The following is a 17,655-nucleotide window of genomic DNA, read 5'->3' as shown; positions in this document are numbered from 1 at the left end:
ATGTGTGCAAGAATGCATGTATGTAACCTACAGTTGTGGCCAAAGGAATGCCACCCACGAGTCCAAAGCAACGCCGCACTTCCCATTTGAGCCATGACACGACAAAAGGGTGCTTATGGCACGCGACATCAAACTGAGAAAACTCGTTGAAAGTTGAGTATGCAATATTGAGAGTGCACATTCTCTTTTTGAATTCGATTAGTTTTCGTTGCGATTTATCAAGCTTTTTGAATGCGTTTTTTGCAACAGAAGCAGTGAGAATTCATCCATTGCGCTGTATCCATAACTCCGTTTGTGAAATTTTTCCCATAAGAACCCTTTGTACCCTTTTGTCATGGTGCGGCTCATTTGATTACAGCATGCACGGTCCAAAAACCCATTCAAGGGCCGTGGGGGCCGCAGGGGCCTTGGCGCTGCTTTCTACTCGTGGGTCGGGTTTCTTTGGCCACGACTGTACTTGTGGGTGAAATGTAATGCTGACATGTGGCAACAAGACGCAACATGTCGTGTGTGTCCCATGGCTCCTTTTCCTCCTTTGCTGCAGAATCACATCCGCACGCACTACGAGGGGCAGTCGAAGCGCTGTGAGCAGTGTAGCGAGGAGTTCAAGACCTTTGCCTTGCTCAACCGCCACGTCTGCAAAGCGCAGAACGCAAACGCCAACGCGGCCGCAGTGGCCAACGCAGCGGACGTGGCCAACGACGGCGAGGAGGACTCTGAAGACGACAGCAGTTCTGGCAGCGAGGCCGGCGACGAGGAAGAGGGGGTGCAAGCCGCAGACCCCCGGCATATCAAGCACTCGCCGATGGACACCGGCGGACGACGGAGCTCAGACAGTGGCGGTGACACGCGGCACTCGGCCACGAGCTCCTCGCACACGGACAGCTCGCAGCACCAGCACCACCAGCAGCAGCAGCAGCCGTTCCTGGCGCCTTCAGCGCACGCTCGCTATCACCCTGCGGCGCCGGTGGTGTCGGGTCAGCACCATACGTCACCGGGGTCACACCACCACCACCAGCACCACCACCACCATCATCGGCAGCAGCACCATGCCGATGCGATCGCGAACGCCAGCACTGGCATACCAATGCACTCGCCGCCAGCGCACGTCAGCCTGGCTCTCCACGGCCCGCCACCGCCACCGCCACCAACACATACAGCAGCGGCGGCGGCCGCGGGGACAGGCGAACAATCTCACATGCATGCAAGTAGCCAGCAGCATGCCATGCACTCTCCACCGGCAGCTGAAGCACACGGACCAGCGACAACAACACCGACAACAACGGCAGCGGCAGCAGCAGCGGCGGCAGTCGGTTATAGAGCAGTAGCTGCCCCACCAGCTCACAGCTACCACCATCCACAGTACGGATCAGCACAGCAGCAGCATCCCCCGCACCTACACCACCAAGCGCACATGCAAGGCCACTCGCAGGCTCTGGCTCATATCCGCGACGAGGCCAGCTCCAGTTCCACTTCCGGATCGTCGAGCGGCTCGAATTCCGACCGGGGCACGCCGGGAAACGCCTCTTCGTCGTACGATGACCAGCCAACGTCGTGATTACATTCGCTGAGCGTGGTGACACTGTCAACTGCAGTGTACATGCGTGAACCCGACGTACATCCAACGACCAGTATGTTGTGTGTATCTGCTGCGAGACAGATTGCAGGGGTATCCATGTGTGTCTACGAGGTTACCATGGTGATGCCGCTTCCTGTTCGACCCGTTGGGGTTGTGCAGTCGGTCGGTACGCTGCCTTCATCCCAGTCCAGCGGTGTCGACAATCACATACTGCGGATCATCTTGTGGAACTCGGCACCAGGACCAGCGGGGTGGTGGGTAAGTAGTGTGCTGGGTTTCAGTGCTGGCGCCCCGCCTCGAGGTGTAGCGCCACGGGTAGTATGCCAAAAGACAGTGCGCGTGAACCAGATGGGTTCAGGTACGGAGCACAAAGCTGCCACCTCTCAGGTGGACATGTCGTGTGTAATTTGCTTAGTCGCCCTAACGTGTAACATGCAGATTCAAGCATGCGGACGCGTAATCCACTTGCTTCAGCAATGCTTGTGATGCTGCTGCTGCTGATGTGTATTCTATCAGATCTTACAACAATTCGCCAACATTACAATAGATTTTAGCCTTAGGAGTCATGGTGTTCGAAGACAATTCTAATGACACAAACCAATGAAGGTTTCCCAAGCATGCCCCAGCTGATTCGGTTACATGGGCGATCTGTTGTCCCAGCCTCCCCCCCCCCCCCCCCCCCCTCCCCACACATCCTTCCTTCTTCACTGCATGTAGCACCCCACAAAACTTAGGGGGATCAGTGTCAAGATATTCTAATTCAATCCCCCCCCCCCCCCCCTCTTTCCCGTCCAAATCCGGTATGTGCCTATACATGCACTCTCTCTCTCTCATACACAAACACACACACACACACGCACACATGCACACATGCACACACACACACACACATGCACGAACAAGCGGACGATTAAAAACGCTCTATGCAAAAAGCCATTTGCTGGAAAGCTGTCGCTTGTGAGTGGCACTGATTTACATTGCCATCTGCCAGATCTGACGTGCCAAATCCCTGAGAACAATTCCATCATGCTCCAGCCAAATCATTTGCGTGTGGAATTAATTCTCCCAGTCTTCACCCCACCCCCTTCTTCTGTTCGTCTTTTTGTTTTGTTTGTCATTACTTTGCCTAGCACCCCAACACCTCATCAAACTTAGGGGGAACGGTGTCAAAATATTCCAATTCAACCCCCCCCCCCCCCTCTGTCCCGTCCTATTTCCTGTATGTGTCGTCATCAATTTCAGAGATTTTCTCCAATATAATATCTAGCTTGAGTCAAGGAGCTATCATTTTTTTACCTTTACTGTTATTGCTGTCATCCCAGGTACTTTCCCCGCTGATAGTTGTGCCTATGCACAGTATTTTTTTGTTGCAATTCGGAATATTCTCATCGACCTTGTGCAAGATAGAAGCTAGCTTTTCTTCTTTTCTTTTTTTAAAATTTTTCCTTCGTCATGTTGCGTTGTGCCAGTGTCGTCTTAGTCGTTATCGTTCCGTTCGGTGGGCAGAGAATCTATTTATCCTCCAAGACCGTGTTGCCAGGCGTGTTCTGTTTAGCCGGTGTGTGTGTGTGTGTGTTTGTGTGTGTGTGTGTGTGTGTGCGTGTGTGTGTGTGCGTGTATGTGTGTATGTGTGTGTGTGTGTGTGTGTGTGTGTGTGCGTGTGTGTGTGTGTGTGTGCGTGCTTCATTCAAGTGCTCCATTCCATTCCTGCTGAGTGGATGCACTACTGATTTACGTGTGCTAGCACAAAATACTGTTATGCTAGGGCTCATGCAGTGCGACCTATCTAAGACGACCGCTCGCTCTAGGGACCTTCAAAAGTATGCATGCTTTCAGAATATTAGGTGCTAAAGTTAGTACGAGCTAGTACGAGTGGTACGAGTCAAAAGCAGCAGCGCTGTGTTGCCATATCGATTACAGCACGCACGTTCCGAAAACCTTTAGACTCTCACCGAACTAGCAATGATATCACATTGCTACAAAATGATGTCATGACATAGCAACACAAACTGTAAAATTCAAACAAAATAACAGCATACAGCATTGGAGAGACGGGGAGGGGGGGGGGGGGGCGCATACGCTGCACCCACTACCAACTACATACACATGGAGCTATGCTATCTCTATTGCTGATCGTGGAGGCGGTGGGCGACTGCACGCTGGCGTCGGCTCAGTTGACGGTGGAGCGATTCCGTCTGCTGAAAACGTCAACGCAGATTGTCGGCGCCGGTGGGTGATTGCGCAACAATGGTCAGAACAATAACACCAATCACCCTTACTACTAATACTGGGGTGATAAAGGACGTGGGACAGGATGTGAAGAATTAGCGTTCGCATGCTCTCGACCAAAACACAGAGCAAGTGCTCCCTGGACCCTGCATCTACTACTGACGATCATCGAGTCATGCAGAAAGAAGCAATGGCCATACGAGGACTGTAGACATAGAAAAAATGGGTTGAGACTTGGGCCAAGCACTGTGAGGGGAAACAATGTACATGACATTATACATGTACATGTATGTGCAGTGCCAGAGGCAATGACAGGCTTTGGATAATGAATGTACATCTACATGTACATTGCATGTGCTTCAAAGTACGTGTGTGTGTGTGTGTGTGTGTGCATAGTACGTGCGTGCACATGTGTATGACTTTGTACTATAATGTGAGTCGACCTGCATGCGTACATGTACATGCACCTGCGTGCGTGTGTGTGTGTGTGTGTGTGTGTGTGTGTGTGTGTGTGTGTGTGTGTGTGTGTGTGTGTGTGTGTGTGTGTGTGTGTCTGTGAGGGGGTCAAAGCCGACATCACCTCTGGAAGATGGGCAAACCTTGAAGTCCATTTAGCGTATCCCCATCGTACAAGACATGTCTGGTTCAATACAATGATGGTGCGTGCACACTTATCCAATTCTTTGCCAGAACGGCACAAAAGCAAAGCAAAAACGCAATTACACAATGCAACGTTGCTGGGACTGTGGCCAAAAGATTTCAAGCAATGCAATGGCTACCGTTACCGTAGAGACAAACGCAATGGCTACCGTTACCGTAGAGACAAACACAATGGCTACATTTACCATGGACACGAACATAAAGGCTACCGTAGAGACGAACACAATGGCTATCGTTACCTTGGAAACAAACACAATGGCTACCATTAGTCATTACCATGGAGACGAACACAATGGCTACCGTTACTGTTACGAACACAATGGCTACAGAGACAGCCCAGGAGACTGACTACAGGTCGGTTTCTTGCCAGCCAGGTCCTCTTTCTTTCTGCTCATCTTCCTGTTGTCCCTGTTTCTTCCGGCCGGCTGGCTGACCTAGCAGCTTGGCAAGGGAGTCGGGTGTGACGTGCATTCGCAGCTCGTCACGCTGCAACTCAAAGCTGGGACTGTCGGGCTGCTGCGGAGGTGACGACAGAACTGAAGCGGCGGCGGCGACGGGAACACCTTGGGACAATGTCTGCGCTGGCGACGAAGATGAGGCAGCCATTGCTGGTTGAGAGGAGGATCGAGGCGACGCAGATGAGGCCACCCTTGCTGGTTGGGAGGGGGGTTGAGGCGACGAAGATGAAGCAGCAATTGCTGGTTGGGAGGAGGATTGAAGCGACAAAGATGAGGCAGCCATTGCTATTTGGGAGGAGGATTGAGGTGACACAGATGAGGCCACCATTGCCCGCTGAGAGGAGGGGCGTTGCGACATCGGCGAGGTACCCTTAGTGCTTGAGAATGCTTCTGGCAGTGGTGGTGGTTCAGGGGGTCCCGCAAGGGGTCCTATCTTGCCCGGGTACTGTTCCGGGGTCAACTTGATTGCTCCTTTGACTGGTCGACCACCTTCCAGTGGCAATGATGGCATTAGGTCTGTCTTAGGTTTCCCTGGAGTATCCTGAATTCCGCTCCAACTGTAGTTGTGATCAATTCGGATCGTCCAAGCGTTAAACGGCTCCGGCGGATAGGAGGTAATGGGGGGAAACAGGGGCTGCGGCCTGGTGACACTCGGCTGTGTTCGCCTCGAGGCGACCGTCGTCGGATGAGTCACCGGTGTGGTGGTGAATGTTGGACTTGTGAACGGCAACTCCACCTCAGCTCCCAGTTTGGTGGTACAGGGCACGGCCAATTCCAGAAGCCCGGGCGCCTTGGCAGCAGCCAAATGAATGTTGACGGAGACCGGCGGCTGTGTAGAGAGGCCTGGTAGGTGAATTACTTCAGCATCTGATGCAGTCTGCAAACGTGCCGACGATGACTGAGACCATTGCTTGTTCTCCTCCCTGGCTACTAGCGGCACGTCGTCTTCCGTCTCCATCCCCTCTCGTGACAACGTTACCACCTCGGGCGGGCCGAATTGAAGCTGAGTGGCCTTTACCTTGACAATGTCCACGGACCGGCTGTGTTGCCGTGGCGACGCACTACTGTCCTGTTCTGCCTTCTCCGTCCCAGCTGATTGGTCTGCGGTTGCCGTTGGCGTCGCCACAGCTACAGACAGGCTTTTGCTTCTATAGCGCTCGTCGCGCAAAGGTGACCGCAGGATTTTCTGTTCTGCTTGTTGTGTGTTGGCTGATGGTGCCGCTGAAGGCATTGGTGCCACGGATAAACTTGCACTCCTTCCTTGTCCTTCAATGGCCGGTTGTTGCATACGCTGATGTTCTTCCGGTTTTGTTTCCGCGGATTGTGTTTCTCGAGTCGTCGGCACTGAGGATAGGCTTTCGCTTGTGCTGCGTTCCTCACTGGACGGCTGCTGTTCATCTTGCTGTTCATCTTGCTGTTCATCTTGCTGTTCATCTTGCTGTTGTGTGTTTGCTGACGGTTCTGGTGTTGATGATGCATGTGCAATCGCTGGCATGGCAGGCATACTCGCGCTTCTGCCTCGTCTCTCGCCACGCTGATGTGACGACAGGTCGCTCTGTTGTTGATCCTTTGTTGATGCTGACATCGGAGTTACTAGGGACGCAGATGAGCTCGCGCTTCTACCGCGCAGTTCAATGGCCGGCTGCGGCGGACTCTGTTGCTGTCTGTTTTGCTTCTCCACTGCCGGTGTTATTGGCGTTGAAAGGTCTGCGGACAAACGTGCACTTTGAATACCTCCTGGTATGGTCGGCTGCTGCTGCTGCTGCTGCTGCTGTGAATTCTGCTGTTGGTTCTGTTGTACTTGTAGCCGTATCGATGTTGGTGGTGGAGTGCTCGGCCCTACAGTTGAGCTTGCTCTCATGCTTTTTCCTTGGACAGCCAGTATGGCCTCAATCTGCTGTTCATTCTCCGATTTCTCTGCTGACGATGCATGGGGTGCTGGTAGAGTAACTGCCACGCTTGCACTTCTGCAACGCTCCTTTGAATGCAGCTGTTCCTCACGCAGGCTTTCTAACGACGGTGTTTTCGGTGTCATGAGCTCGACGGACAGGCTTGTACTTCTGCCGCGCCCTTCGCCAGCTCCCTGTTGCTGGCAGCTCGGGCTTGTGGGCATCGCCTGTCTACCTGCAGCTATGCTAGATTGAGAAAGGGACAAGTCGGACAGGCCTTGAAGCGCGTCTTGGACAACGTATTGCAAAGCCTGCGACTGTCCAGCAGAGGCTGTCGGAGCGTCTACTGCAGCCAGTGCTGCCGGAGACGGGTCCACTCCAACTCCAGCTTGCGAGCTGCTACTGGAGCTGGAGCTGGTACTGCTGCCGGTGCGGTCCAAGTGGCCTCGGGCCGGTAGGACTGGCACAGAGGCCTCTGGCACTGCCGACAGCGTGGGCTCGCTCAAACTGCTGCCTCGACGGTGCGGTGGCATGCGTAGACCATGTGGCACCGATAGCAACGGGATGGTGTGCTGCCTTACGTTTTCGCTAGAACCCTTCGGGCTATTGCTGTTGCTACGGGAGACGGCTTCCGAGGAAGAGTACGGCGATACAAGTCCCGTTATGTACAGTGTGTCGGAACCTTCGCTTGAGGACCCGCTCCCTGCGCCGCTTATATCACGGTCGTGACGATTGCCAGCTTCCGACGTGAGCGACCTCCGACGTCTCGTGCCATGTAAGACGCCATCAAAGCCCCGTCCGGAGGTCCTCGTCGGCTCGGAGTCACAGCGGTGGCGACGTAATAGCAATCGCTCTTGCTCCTGACGCGAGGTGGAGCCGTCGTCGTCATCCACTTCCACTGGGATGATAACCTCGTCGACTTGCGGGAGCGAAGGCATGCTTTGAGCGGATCCCGTCGGCAGACACGGGAAGGTTGTCTGTCTCGTTTCGCACCCGTCTTTGTTAGCTACCGGGGTGCCAGCGCTTGTCGGCAAATCTCTCAGTAATAGTTCCAAGTGCTGCTTGGGATGCGACATAACAGGGAAGCTGAATGAGCGTTCAATTTGTTTGTTGAGCAATTTTTCCCCGGCAGCCTCTTTGTGTCTCCACGAGTCCATCCCCGACGATCCGACGTGCTGAAAGTCTTCGGATTTCGTTTCCCTGGTGCTCAGGAGTTTGCTAGGTGCGAGTGGCATGGATGATGGGCTGTCGTTGCGATTGGATGATGGGCTGTTGTTGCGATGGGATGATGGATCGTTGTGCATGGAAGAGCTGTCTGTTTGGCCCTCTTGTGGGTCCGATGATTCAGATTTTCCTAGATAAATGATAACGGGTGCCACACGAGGTACATGCACACATTCACCTCTCACATGCAAACGTACAACATCCTCGTTGATCAGCTCTTGAGTCAGCTGCTGCTGCTTCTGTTGCTGCTGCTGCCCCTGCTGCGGCTGCTGCTGCCATGGTTGTTGCTCTGGTTCTTCCGACTCCGAGGAATCAGACTTTTGCTGCTGTCGCAGAGTGGAAGGCTGCTGTTTTTCAGGCACTGCAAGCTGCTCCTGTACCTCGTCTGGGACCGAGGCAATCAGTTCAGGGTGTGACAACTGCATGCCAACTGCGTCTTCTGCAGAGGACTGCGTAGTTTCGCCAGCCTGTGGCTCTTGACTAGGGGAAAAGATACGCGGCAGTGCTTGCTCTAAATAGCCTACATCCTCTTCTGTCAGCTGGTCAGTTGAAGTCACATCCGCAACGTCAGTCTGTAGACGCTGCAGTTGATGTTGCCGCAGACAACGAAGCGTCTGTTGCTGCCGTGGCGACAGAAACTGGCGTTGTCCTTCCTGTGCTGATGGAGGAGATAGGGGTTTCAGCTTCAGTTGCCGTGGTTGTTGTTTTTGTTGCTGCGGTTGCTGCCGCTGCAGTGGTTGTTGTTGTTGCTGCGGTTGTTGTTGCTGCGGTTGTTGCTGCTGCCGTGGTTGTTGTTGTTGCTGCGGTTGTTGTTGTTGTTGCTGCGGTTGTTGTTGTTGTTGCTGCGGTTGTTGTTGCTGCGGTTGTTGTTGCTGCGGTTGCTGCCGCTGCAGTGGTTGTTGTTGCTGCTGCGGTTGTTGTTGCTGCTGCTGCCGCTGGTGGTGGTGGTGATGTTGATGCTGGAGTTCCTGGAGCTGTTGCTGCGGTTCCTTCTGCTGATTCTGCGGTTGTTGCTGCTGCGGTTGTTGTTGCTGCGGTTGTTGCTGCTGCGGTTGTTGCTGCTGCGTCTGTTGTTGTTGCTGCGGTTGTTGCTGCTGCGGCGGTTGTTGTTGATGCGGCGGTTGTTGCTGTGGTTGTTGTTGCTGTGGTTGTTGTTGCTGCGGAGGTTGTTGCTGCAGTTGTTGTTGCACCGGTTCCTGTTGCTGCGATTGTTGTTGCGCGGGTTGCTGTTGCTGTGGTTGTTGTTGATGCGGTTGTTGTTGTTGCGTCTGTTGTTGCTGCAGTTGGTGCTGCGGTTGCTGTTGCTGCGGTTGTTGTTGCGCCGGTTGCTGTTGCTGTGGTTGCTGGTATTGCTGCTGGTATTGCTGCTGCTGCTGGCCTCCTTGTTGCTGGGAATACTGCTGCTGCTGCTGTTGCTGGTAGTGTAGTGGTCTCTTGGCCTGGGCGTTCGCCACAGGTGAGTGCATGTAGGTCTGTGCAGTATAGAGACGTCTAGTCTCAGTCTTGTTGACCACTCGCACACTAGAACGGCGCACAAACAGTCCACGGCCAGTGTTGGTGTGAAAGTAGCGCACGCCGTCCACAGAGCCGTCATTCCGTCCCTCTGCATCGGATTCAGGATATGCAGACATGTACAGTTTACCATCAAGTACACCGGAATGCACGCTACAACATACAAATACATGCACGCTAGAACATACAAGTACATGCACGCGCGCGCGCGCACACACACACACACACACACACACACACACACACACACACACACACACATACACCTCAGACCTGCCCATCGTGGAAGCGATGATAGCAAACAGCTATGTTAGACATAACAACTTGTGCTGGGATTACACCATTCAACAGCTTGCAAGGCTGATGAATTGACCGCTACTAATTCAGCCTGGTCTACACCACAAAGCTGATTGAAAATGCTTTTTCTGACCAGCGAATCCTTTTTCATTTTCCATTCTTTTCCATTCTTTAACTCGGATGGTGAGCCAATTAAATGATGGTGAAAAAGGAGAAGGACAAAATGTTACGAGTTATGACTAACTCGAGTTGTAGTAAGGCCGGTATGTCCAATAGTCTTACTAGTTTCGTCATCATCCAGTAACATTCGGCATTCTTTGTTGCCGTGATGCGTAGCTCGTGCTCTTCTTTGTTGCGCTTTCCTTCCCTTCTTGGACCTTTCCGAACCTGAGCCATCCAAGTTGGAAGGTTGTTGGTTTGCGCCTTAGAGAAGTGTTGGAGCTAGGTGTCAGGTCGCCGAATGTCTCAGTACTCCTTGTCAGTTTTGTGTCATTTTGTTGCACTCGCTGACTGTATAAGATCTTGTTACGTTGGTGGACAGTCAGTCATAACTCGTAACATGTTGTCCTTCTCCTTTTTTACATTATTTTGGTGTACTAGCTGTGCTAGTACTTGTTAGCAACAATCCGAACTAGCGCACACACTGCACTGCATTGCTTTGTACTGCATTCAAGACTGACGTCATGCGCTTTGTTTTGCTGCGTAATCACAAATGGCACCAGCCCGTTTTGCTGAAAAGAAAAACAAATCTTGCTTGCCCAGTTGTGCTCTTCCAGACAACGGATCATGCTTCAGCAGTGTTTCTTTTCCCACCATCCCTCCCTATCCAACTTATTCACACCATCATTATAATTATCGTACCCACTAATCGGGTCCACTCTCACAACTGGTGTTATATAGCTATTTGCTGCGGCTCTGCCTTGCGCTATATTACATCCATTAAGCATTGCAGCTCTACGTTGAGCTAACAGCAGCTCTACTTTGAGCTAACCGCAGCTCTACTTTGAGCTAACAGCAGCTCTACTTTGAGCTAACAGCAGCTCTACCTTGAGCTAACAGCAGCTCTACTTTGAGCTAACAGCAGCTCTACTTTGAGCTAACAGCAGCTCTACTTTGAGCTAACCGCAGCTCTACTTTGAGCTAACACCAGCTCTGCTCTGAGCTAAAACCAGCTCTGCTATGAGCTAACTGCAGCTCTGCTCTGAGCTAACAGCAGCTCTGCTATGAGCTAACTGCAGATCTGCTCTGAGCTAACATCAGCTCTACTTTGAGCTTCAAACCAGTTGTTTCGAAATCAGCACTACTCAATCCAAAGATGCCTCTTTGTTGACTTATTTGTGTCAGGGATGGGGCTAACTTCATTTTTTGACACACGCGCACCACACCACATAATCCAGCATGCACTGGCTGTTGGTAACCACCCAGGAGAATGAAAGAAGGGCTAGGAGAATGAGAAAGAGAAGAAAGACGTGTGCGACCATAATCGTCGGCAACTGAACCCACAACCTCTCGATTGGAAATTGACTGCACATACCACTTCACCATTATATTGGGACACACACACACACACACACACACACACACACACACACACACACACACACACACACACACACACACACACACACACACACACACACACACATGCACATACACACCCGTCCACATACACGCATGCACCTTGTCCTCCCCTTGACGTTCTACAATCGTTACAATTGAAACATCAATCCTGATGATGGCTCCATGATGAAATATTGGATTCTTTTTACTTCCTCCTAAAGTGTGATAAGTCGATTGTTTGACATTTTTTGTGACTCAAATGCTTTCACCAGCTTGGTCTTAGCAATTACGACTGCGGCTCCATGCCTTACCTGACTCTGACAACCATTGAGTGGGTCCACTGTTATAAACATTATGTCTGTTTAGATTTCCACTTAACTACAACAACCTATCTCGCCATCACATATCAGCAGCGCGCACCGAGTCTGTGCACATCTACTCACCGCCCTTCCGTCTCATCTCCACTCCGATCCATTCACCACGGGCAAAGCGAGTAGTGCCGATGTAGCGCACGATGCCCAATTGTCCTTGTGAGCATGCTGTCACTGTCTCGTTGCTAAGCACCTGGCCCAGACAGAACCCGGTGTGCAGGGTGCTGGGTTGCTGCTGCACTGGGTGGCCACCCGGGGGCTGCGAGGTGGTGGTGGTCGAGGCACCACTGCTTGGGGCATGCCCCTCGCCCGGGGTGTATGCGCGACCTGACGGTGTGTGCCGGCCTCTGGACGAGGGCGTATAGCCTCCTCCTCCTCCCCGGGTGTCCTCTGCAATCGTGATAGGTGACCAGACATGTGAAATTAATGTGAGTGTGACTATGCACGCTCACGCCTGCGCACATTCGCGACCATCCAAGTTAGCAATTACATCTATGCACGCTAACGGATATGCGCGCTAACAAGCATGCTCTCTGGCAAATATGTGGGCGCTCATAAATATACACGTTCACAAAATTAATATGCAGGCTCACAGATATGCCCGCTCAATAGTATGCCCCGCTCACGACTACGATCACTCTAAAACTGTATCGGAAAACACACTCGTTCCACCATCCATTCTTGCAGGATGGGGTTATGAAACACTAGCTCACTCATTCATGAACTCATTTGTAAAAGTATGCAAACGGTTTCCCAGTGTAGGGTCTCACTACAGCGGCATACCTTCTCTAGGCGATACCAAGCTAGCTGGTCTTGCCTGCCTGAGAACTTCCACCTGCATTCCCACAGCTACATGATCACTGGCCTCAGAACCCTGGTCCAGTACACGGGATGTGTCTTCTGCGGGTAAACACATATGCACACACATATACACCCCCCCCCCCACACACACACACAACCACATGCGTGTGCGTATGTACGCATGCACAAACACATGCACGCGCAAACACACAAACACACACCATACAGCACACGCACAGCATACAACACAAAGAAAACGCATTAATACAGAAGAAGAGTGTTGGGGGGGGGGGGGGGGGGTGGTGAGTACAAGAGACAATTATTGTTATTATTAATTTTGAGGGATTCCTCAAAGGCAGAAGCCTAAATCAAGGGGATCTCAAGAATAAATATCGGTGTGATAATTATACATCAACCATAGGGTAAACATTTTTAAAAGGAAGAAAATATTCTGAATGGCAACTACATGCACATCAATCCAACTCAACCTCCAGGCAGCTAGCTGTATCGACCTTGTTTGGCATCATCAGTCATCACGTCATCACACAGAGTCACTGGCTGAACTGATGGCAATGAGTCATGAAATACAGACATCTACCTTGTTTAGTATTGTTAATTTGATTATCGTAGTAAAAGCTGCAATGGATTTTTTGTTTTGGGGGCAGGGTGCTAGTGTTTAAAGTACATCTTATACTCCAAGAGGGTTTTTTATTTTTACAAAGACCACTTAAATGCCAAACATGAGATGCAGCTAGTGGAAGCACACACAACCTGAATCGTGGCAGTGGTGGTGAGGTTTAGGGAGCTCCGCCGCAGGGTGGTGGCGTTCCTGCGGATGCGGAAAGCTGGGCCTTTGGCCGAGTCTCACGCGAACCGTGAATTTTTTTATACTACGGAAAATACTGTACAGCACAGCACTGTGCAGGGGGGGGCACAGAGCAGGGGGGGGGCACAGAGCAGGGGGGGGGGGGGCACAGAGCAGGGGGGGGGCACAGAGCAGGGGGGGCACAGAGCAGGGGGGCACAGAGCAGGGGGGGGGCACAGAGCAGGGGGGGGGGGCACAGAGCAGGGGGGGGGCACAGAGCAGGGGGGGCACAGAGCAGGGGGGGCACAGAGCAGGGGGGGGGGGGGGCACAGAGCAGGGGGGGGGGGGGGGCACAGAGCAGAGGGGGGCACTGTGCAGGGGGGCACAGAGCAGGGGGGGGCACAGAGCAGGGGGGGGGGGGGCACGGAGCAGAGGGCACAGAGCAGGGGGGCACAGAGCAGGGGGGGAGGGCACAGAGCAGCAATCTCACCGATATTCCTCAGCTCCTCCATCGACCCGTAGGACTGGCCTAGCGATGCGCTGGGCCGTGTCAGGCGCACGGGTCGCCGGGGAGTGCTCGTTGATTCGCTCCCTCTCCGCTGCCGGCCGCAAGACGCCGACGGCACCGAGGCTCTGACGACGACGCCGACTGGCGATGCGGAGGTTGCCGTGGTGACGCCAGCCGGAGTTCGTCTCAGCGTGGGCGTGTGCTCCTCCCTGTCCTGCACCGGTACAACGGTCGCCGTCCGCTTCCTGTTGCTGCTGCTGCCAGGGTCATGCTGTGTAGAGCGAAGGTTGATGACATGCACTTGCAACCCCTTGGTCTGTAAAACAACGATGAACACAAGCCAAACATCACAATCATCATCTTCTTGCAGTGAAACTTCAGCGTGGCCTACCTCCAAGGACATAAAAAAAAGTCTGTACTGTTTATCCAAGGTACTGTTTATCCAAGGTACTGTTTATCCAAGGTACTGTTTATCCAATGTACTGTTTATCCAAGGTACTGTTCATCCATGGTACTGTTCATCCAAGGTACTGTTTATCCAATGTACTGTTTATCCAAGGTACTGTTTATCCAATGTACTGTTTATCCAATGTACTGTTTATCCAATGTACTGTTTATCCAATGTACTGTTTATCCAATGTACTGTTTATCCAATGTACTGTTTATCCAATGTACTGTTCATCCAATGTACTGTTTATCCAATGTACTGTTTATCCAATGTACTGTTTATCCAATGTACTGTATATCCAATGTACTGTTTATCCAAGGTACTGTTTATCCAAGGTACTGTTTATCCAAGGTACTGTTTATCCAAGGTACTGTTTATCCAAGGTACTCTTTATCCAATGTACTGTTTATCCAATGTACTGTTTATCCAATGTACAGTTTATCCAAGGTACTGTTTATCCAAGGTACTGTTTATCCAATGTACTGTTTATCCAATGTACTGTTTATCCAATGTACTGTTTATCCAATGTACTGTTTATCCAAGGTACTGTTTATCCAATGTACTGTTTATCCAAGGTACTGTTTTTCCAAGGTACTGTTTATCCAAGGTACTGTTTATCCAATGTACTGTTTATCCAATGTACTGTTTATCCAATGTACTGTGTATCCAATGTACTGTTTATCCAATGTACTGTTTATCCAAGGTACTGTTTATCCAATGTACTGTTTATCCAAGGTCAAATAACTGGAAAAGTACTGCTAAGGTCTTCGAAAAGTACTTTATATTCCACGCAAAGAGAATTATTCAACCAAAAAATGGCTCTAGGAAGTCTGACGACAGTGCAGTATGGTCGCGTCGCTGCTTGGATAACGAGTCATTACGGACAACCCCCCCCCCCCCCCCCCTCCCGGGCCGTACCACTCACCAACAGCCTCCAAAGACTTGGATAATGAGTGTACAAGTCACGAGGAAGAGGAGGGGGGGGCAGGCGGGGGGGGGGGGGGGGGGGGGGATCAAGAAGACCGGTAGTACTCCACGGTGCATGCATGCTCTGTGTGCGATCAGGATGTTCACGACCAATTGTCCTAAAAGCAAACGGTAGGTACAGGACTGCCCGCTATCAATACTAAAACAACTCGAGTCTTTCCGCCCGTTTTGTCTCCAGTGGGTAAGGGTATCGAATGCTTCCGCCCGCAGCGTTGCAAGCCCTTTCTCCCCTCCCAGGAAGGCTAACAGCGGACGCTACTGAACCCTTGCAGTGCACGCCACGCTTTGAACAACAAACCACTCCAAGAAACCTTCATTGCTTTCGGCGCAGTTTTTTTTCCACAAATCGCAGCGCCATAGCTACCCTTCGTATTGTATACCCGTCGGGAAAGCATCCTTCCGCTTACTGACGAGCGGAGGAGACATGACGGTTCGCAGTAATTGTGCTCTCGCAAAGAAATTCAGTCGCTACGACTAGTACTTCTCTTCTAGCAACATGTTCAACACTAGATAGAGGTGATACAAGCAGTTTGGCAAGGAAGCGGAACTTACCGGCAATGAGGCAGCGGAGGCGCTTTGCGGCGGTGTCTCCTCGCTATGTCCAGGTTCAGCCATTCTCAAGCTAGGGACGTGGCCGTAGCTATGTCAGCGAAATCAGCTAAACTGATTCGTAGAAATGGTGTCTATCCGATAAAATAGTTCAAGTTAGTTTTAGTGTTGCCATCAGGCATTTGAACTGATTTTTCATCCTGCGATCGCCAGTGTTGTCGCTAGTGCACTACAAAAGTGCTTGCATGTGATAGATAACGCGGATTCGGTCGTGAGGATGGCAGAACACAGTCGACGTCATGTATTGGTTGCTGAATGCGAGCTGCGAGCAGTCGAACTGTTACCTCACACTCACAGGTCATGCACACGTACATGATGTTGCAGACTCGGGCAGTCAAACTCAAACTAGCATTTTCTCACTCAGAGAGTCAGAGTCAGAACTACATGTAAACCGGGACTGAAGCTGGGAAAGTGTGAACACTGCCACTGGCAAGGCAGTGCAAGTAAGTTAGTTAGTTGTTAGTGGCACCATGCTCATTATGTAACACGTAGATCTACGTAACCGCAGCCGATCGTTGTAGGGTGAGACAGATCTAGTACTAGGTGAGCACATTTGCAACAACTACAAAACAATGTAGATCTACCCGTAACCATGATAACACTAAACACTAGTAAACATTATTAATGTAAACAGTAACACTAACAGGTAGGTCTACACTGACTTGAACCAGGCAGAGGGTCGTCACCGACATTATAGGACGACTCCTTGACGAGAAAGCAAACTAAACGTATGGACTCGGATGGAGAGCCAAGGATAAATGCATAGCAAAGAAAAGGACCAACTAAAATTACTTCCGGAACTACAAGTTACGCTGTCGTTCCACACTAACTGCCCATCAGCTCTAGCACGTCTTGGACGCACACTCACAGTGACAGTCCAACAGCCTCCCAACTTCTTACTCGAAGGTTCTACGTTACAGGAATAACGTAGGAGGGGAATGTGCGCGCAACCAAGACAAGCACAAGCTGGAAAGTCTTAGCTGCGATTAGTGTGAAGGTCGTAACACGTTGGTGGATGTACAATCATGCATGTTGATGACGATACTGGCAAAACCATTGGACAATACGGTCAAACCACGATTCAAGGACGCAAAGCAACATATCACACAATTCGTGTGGCTCTAGACTAAAGATTCGACGATCGAGGAGAAGCTAAGCGAACAAGAATCATGCAAAACCGAGAGCCTCAGTAAAACAGTGCAATGTTATCGCATGAGGTGATTGTTAAAGTAACTGGTGGTGTTAGTGGACAATACTGTCAATAGCCTGGCGTAACTTGTAGTTCCTTGGTCCTTTTCTTTGCTATAAACTAAAAGTGTGTTTGCAAAAATAATGTGTAACGACCGGTTACGTAACTCGTTGCTTTCCTTCTTTGCAATGCCAATGCCAATGGTCCAACACCCACTGTAAAAAAAGTGTAAGTACAATAGAATGCTGATGAGCATGTTTACCCGGCTGGTTGCAATAGGGCTTGAAAGTGATGACGTCAAAAACGGCCTGGGAGTAGTAAATTGACATCAGATTTCTATTTTGGATCCACTAAGGTGTGACTTTGCTATTGCCTCAGTATGTGGGTGCATAGCAACCCACTCATGTCGTATGCAGGTGCAACTTTTACTCCGCCACCAGTTGTCACCCCGCCCCCACTAGCCAAATCAGTCAGTTTCACTTGCAACATCACCTTGCTGTGAGTGAGACCGCTTGAAATGTGCTTGGAT

General features: G+C 51.2%; 2 protein-coding genes across 6 annotated transcripts in view; one reads left to right on the top strand and one right to left on the bottom strand.

The window, feature by feature from the left end:
- LOC135828232 (uncharacterized) overlaps positions 1-2,138 on the top strand; it is a 50,043-nt gene extending 47,905 nt beyond the window's left edge. For all 4 annotated transcript variants that reach the window (XM_065340684.1, XM_065340685.1, XM_065340683.1 and 1 more), the window contains one exon: positions 545-2,138. In XM_065340684.1, coding sequence (XP_065196756.1) covers positions 545-1,558 — 1,014 coding nt within the window. In that variant the 3' untranslated portion in view covers positions 1,559-2,138. The remainder of the gene's footprint in view (positions 1-544) is intronic.
- A 2,298-nt stretch (positions 2,139-4,436) lies between these two features.
- LOC135827847 (serine/threonine-protein kinase Wnk-like) lies at positions 4,437-16,257 on the bottom strand. 2 transcript variants are annotated; one of them, XM_065340277.1, is made up of 5 exons: positions 15,881-16,257; positions 13,876-14,209; positions 12,563-12,679; positions 11,852-12,169; positions 4,437-9,642 (listed from the first exon to the last, which is right to left on the bottom strand). In XM_065340277.1, exons 1-5 carry the CDS (start codon positions 15,941-15,943, stop codon positions 4,817-4,819), a joined length of 5,658 nt encoding a protein of 1,885 aa, XP_065196349.1. In that variant the 5' UTR covers positions 15,944-16,257; the 3' UTR covers positions 4,437-4,816. The 2 variants fall into 2 exon arrangements, with proteins under 2 accessions (XP_065196349.1, XP_065196350.1); XM_065340278.1 differs by having other exon boundaries at positions 12,563-12,676.
- Positions 16,258-17,655: the final 1,398 nt, after the last annotated feature.

The sequence above is a fragment of the Sycon ciliatum genome, chromosome 12 (genome assembly GCF_964019385.1).
Source record: "Sycon ciliatum chromosome 12, ocSycCili1.1, whole genome shotgun sequence".
NCBI lineage: Eukaryota > Metazoa > Porifera > Calcarea > Leucosolenida > Sycettidae > Sycon > Sycon ciliatum.
Note: the sequence above shows the minus strand (reverse complement) of the source record. Positions and strands in the feature narration are given on the sequence as shown.